At 38.1% G+C, this 3,691-nt stretch overlaps 1 protein-coding gene across 1 annotated transcript; it reads right to left on the bottom strand.

The window, feature by feature from the left end:
- Nucleotides 1-2,415: 2,415 nt before the first annotated feature.
- Nucleotides 2,416-3,691, bottom strand: LOC127655035 (ribosyldihydronicotinamide dehydrogenase [quinone]-like). Its single transcript, XM_052142626.1, has 6 exons — nt 3,688-3,691; nt 3,424-3,600; nt 3,192-3,322; nt 3,001-3,114; nt 2,811-2,912; nt 2,416-2,715 (listed from the first exon to the last, which is right to left on the bottom strand). The coding sequence occupies exons 1-6, from the start codon at nt 3,689-3,691 to the stop codon at nt 2,416-2,418; spliced, it is 828 nt and encodes a 275-aa protein (XP_051998586.1).

The raw sequence follows: 3,691 nt of genomic DNA, 5'->3' as shown, positions 1-3,691 counted from the left end.
AATTGATGTGGTTAAAACAAACCATCTTGTGAACGGGGTCTACAGATGATTTGTTTTAACCATATGCCAGCAGAGTCGTCAATGTTTAGCTATGCATTCCAATACAGTATTTCTAGCCGTGTGCTCTGTTGTAAACTGCACATTTCTTGCAAATGTTTTACACATAAAATATAGGACAGCATACATTCTGCAAAAATAGTAGGCTAAGAGAAGTGTGCTATAACGCTACTCCAAACAATGGTCTAATTATCTTACCGGCAAGGCTACCTTGTCTCCTGCCGACAGGGTTGTTTGATTTTTGGGCATTAGTTTGATATTGACAATGAGCCATCTACCTGAACTATATGCTAGTAAATCTTTAGTGTCCCTTCAAGGGGCAATGAAAAAAAAATTTTGATGCAGCATCTGATGACAAACATACGTACAAACATAATGCATTTTCATTTCAAACAAGAAAAAAAGAAGAAGAAAAAAAAGGCATATAGTACCAACACTTTAAAATACAATCCATGTTACAGTGTTGAATTACTCATTTAGGAAAAAGTGGGGATGGGCAACATCAGAACCAGAATCAGAAAAAGCTTTATTGCCAATTATGTTTTTTACGCATACAAGGAATTTGTTTTGGTGTTGTAGGCGCGTCACACATTCTCTAAATATAAAAAACAAGTATTAAAATATAAGCAATATAAATATAAATATGTCCACACAGTATATATTAAAAGTAAGAATAAAAATAAAAGTGCAGCAGAGTAAGTACAGTGGCATGTAGAGCCAGAGGTGGAGTGTGGAGAGTGTCAGGGTGGGTACCGGGCCTTGTTGATAAGGCAAGTGGCGGATGGGAAGAAAATCCCAGTAACCCAAGAAAAACATGTTTTTTTTTAAGGGCCATTTGAGTATTTACAAAGTTATTCATGGGCCATACAGTTGCTTGCAATTTCTTATTGTGGGTTGAAATTAACGTACGCACTCGGTTACATGCTCACACAAAGATATAAATAAGGTCTATTATACAATATTGTGCATTGCAATTACTTTTTACGGTTAACGTAATCGAGGCCATTTTTGCACTTTCAAATTATATTTTGGGTAAACTGATTTTCAAAACGTACATTTCGGTGCATTATCTGCAGACATATGTTGTACTGCAAAAAGGACATGCCTCTGGAGGAATTTCTACAGGAAATGGGAAGCCTGTGCATAACTGGGACAAATGCCCTTCAGAGAAAAAAAAAATCCCTAAATATTAGTTCCACACTATAAAATACGTCAGTAATTTTAACAGTAAAATACTGTAAAAATGCTACAGAAATAAAATATTAACAAATATTAACTGTAAAATATACAATAAAATGTTTTAATATATTTTGAAAGACAATACAGTAGTTTTTACAACACAGCTATGTAATAATTACATTAAATGTAAAAAAGCACAATTTTACTGTATAATTAATGGTAAAAACAACAATCCAGTAATCGGGCGTTTCCCTGCGATACCCACTACTTTTCATTATATTTTATGTGAATAGTTATGTTTATCATATTTTAAATATCAGTTACGTACACTGGGGTGTTCGGTTATATTTGATTAAATTTAAGGTTTACTGCATATTTAAATCGGTTTCACCATGGTGTTAGTATTTGTGTGATTGATGAGCACTGTCTCTACATGTTAAATGGTCATTGCTCCTGGAAGAGCCACTATTGATGAACTTCCTGTCATCATGTTCTTCTGTAGTCACTTCATGATTAACAAATATCTTAAAGGCAGATTTTTACAGTTTCAGAGGGCAGGATTATGAAATTTACTGTAAATTTTACTTGTCTTTTTACAGTGTCAGCATGTAAATTTCACCCACTTTAAACTGTACAGATTGTTCTGTAAAGTGGCTTACATTAACTATTTTGTCCTAAAATTATTCTGGCAACCACAGCTGCCAGATTTTTTTTTATTACAGTGCATGTTAAGCAAGGTACAGCATTGCTTTTTACTCTTAACGCCCAGCAAAATCGGCAGGACAAACATGCAGAGGTAAAATAATTGTAAGTAACAAATCAATAGTGCACCTACTTGCCCGTCTTGCACACCAAATCCGATTTCAGGACAGTCACCATCTCTAGTGAAGACGTTCCATTTCAGGAGTTTAGGTAAAGTTAACTCATCAACCTACTCCATTTGGACTACTTGTTATAACTGCTAAATTTAGGTCTGTCTGGCATCTCCCCCAACCAACCACTAAAGCAGTTTAATGAGATTTAGATGTCAGTGTATACACTTAAATATAACAAGCTTACACATCAATTTCACTAAGAGAAATAAACCACCATGAATGTTTAGGTTTATTCAAGTTATAAGTCACAGAATAGCATTTTAAACGAGTACATAGTGCAGTGCTGCCCTCGTGTGGCCATGTCTCACACTCCAGCTTTCATCTGGTTGTGGGGTGGCAGAGGTTTCTCCATGTGGTGACCCACAGTGAGCCCAAAGGGAGACTCGGCCTGCAGCTTCTTGATGTCAGGCTTCAACTGGTAGCCTTTCCCTGCATCAAAGCTATCTGCAGTTGGGAAGGCAAGTGGAGTCTCACTTAGCAGACCCGGAAGACGAGTACGCCAGCTTTCCAACAGCTTCTCACGGCCCTCAGAAGAGAGGTGCTTGGGTGCCCAAAAGATTTGTGGTGCTAGGACCTGGAAACCGCAGTAGTAGAGGACACCATTCTTCAGGAAAATATAAATAAAATCCACAGGTTAGGACACATTACAATTACTACAAAATGTTATGGAACGTGAGAATAGGGTAGAAATTGGATTACCTGAATTGGCCACAGTGTAACATTCATATCTCCGTTGATCCCATTAGGGCTGAACATGGACTCATGAGAACCAGTGGTGAAGGACAACATGGCCTTCTTATCCTGCAGTGAATAAAGAGTTTCCATTATGCAAACAACAAGGTTGCGATTACAAATGAAAGGTTTAGTATGGGGTCAATACAAGTCTCACCCTGAAGATGCCCTGACTGTAGCGCTTTTCTGGAGTGTAGGCAAAACCAAGTGTAAGAACCCGATCCATCCAACCCTTCATGATGGCAGGAACAGAGAACCAGTACATGGGGAACTGCAAGCAGCAGACAACAATTGTCAAAACTAAAAACCAAGAACAGAAAGACTAAACCAATAAAGTAGGAGGTCAACCTGAAAAACAACAAGTTCAGCTTCTTGGAGTTTCTTATGCTCCTCAACAATATCAGAAGCTAGTTGTCCCTCCTGCCAGGCCAACATGGTCTCCTCTCCATAACAGAAATGCTCCGGATTCTTCACAGATCCTGAATTATAGACGATGCTTTAAATGTCAAATCATGCAAACAATGATAAACAATGTTAGAATGCAAACCAATAGCCTAATACAAGAACACTCCTCCCACACCAGTGATATCCTTCTCAGTTGCTGTGGCCTCGAACGCCATTGCGTACAGGTCAGACACAAGCACTTTGCAGCCCTGTTTCTCTAGCACATCCACAGTAGCATCTTTGGCAGCTGCATTGAAAGATCCAGCACTCTGGTGAGCGTACACAATAAGCACAGTCTTTGCAGCTGAGGAAGAACATCACCAAAACAGTTATACACACAACACAAATAGTGAACATTTTTAAAAGAAAACAACTGCTTTAGCTGACGAAACATGCTTACCCAT

This window comes from Xyrauchen texanus, chromosome 14 (genome assembly GCF_025860055.1).
Source record: "Xyrauchen texanus isolate HMW12.3.18 chromosome 14, RBS_HiC_50CHRs, whole genome shotgun sequence".
Taxonomy (NCBI): domain Eukaryota; kingdom Metazoa; phylum Chordata; class Actinopteri; order Cypriniformes; family Catostomidae; genus Xyrauchen; species Xyrauchen texanus.
Note: the sequence above shows the minus strand (reverse complement) of the source record. Positions and strands in the feature narration are given on the sequence as shown.

What these genes read in the sequence shown, in the direction of transcription:
- LOC127655035 (XM_052142626.1), bottom strand. An exon ending in ACAGTCAGGGCATCTTCAGG is followed by an intron (nt 2,913 to 3,000) that starts GTGAGACTTGTA and finishes TATTCACTGCAG; the next exon opens with GATAAGAAGGCCATGTTGTC. An exon ending in TTACACTGTGGCCAATTCAG is followed by an intron (nt 2,716 to 2,810) that starts GTAATCCAATTT and finishes ATTTTCCTGAAG; the next exon opens with AATGGTGTCCTCTACTACTG.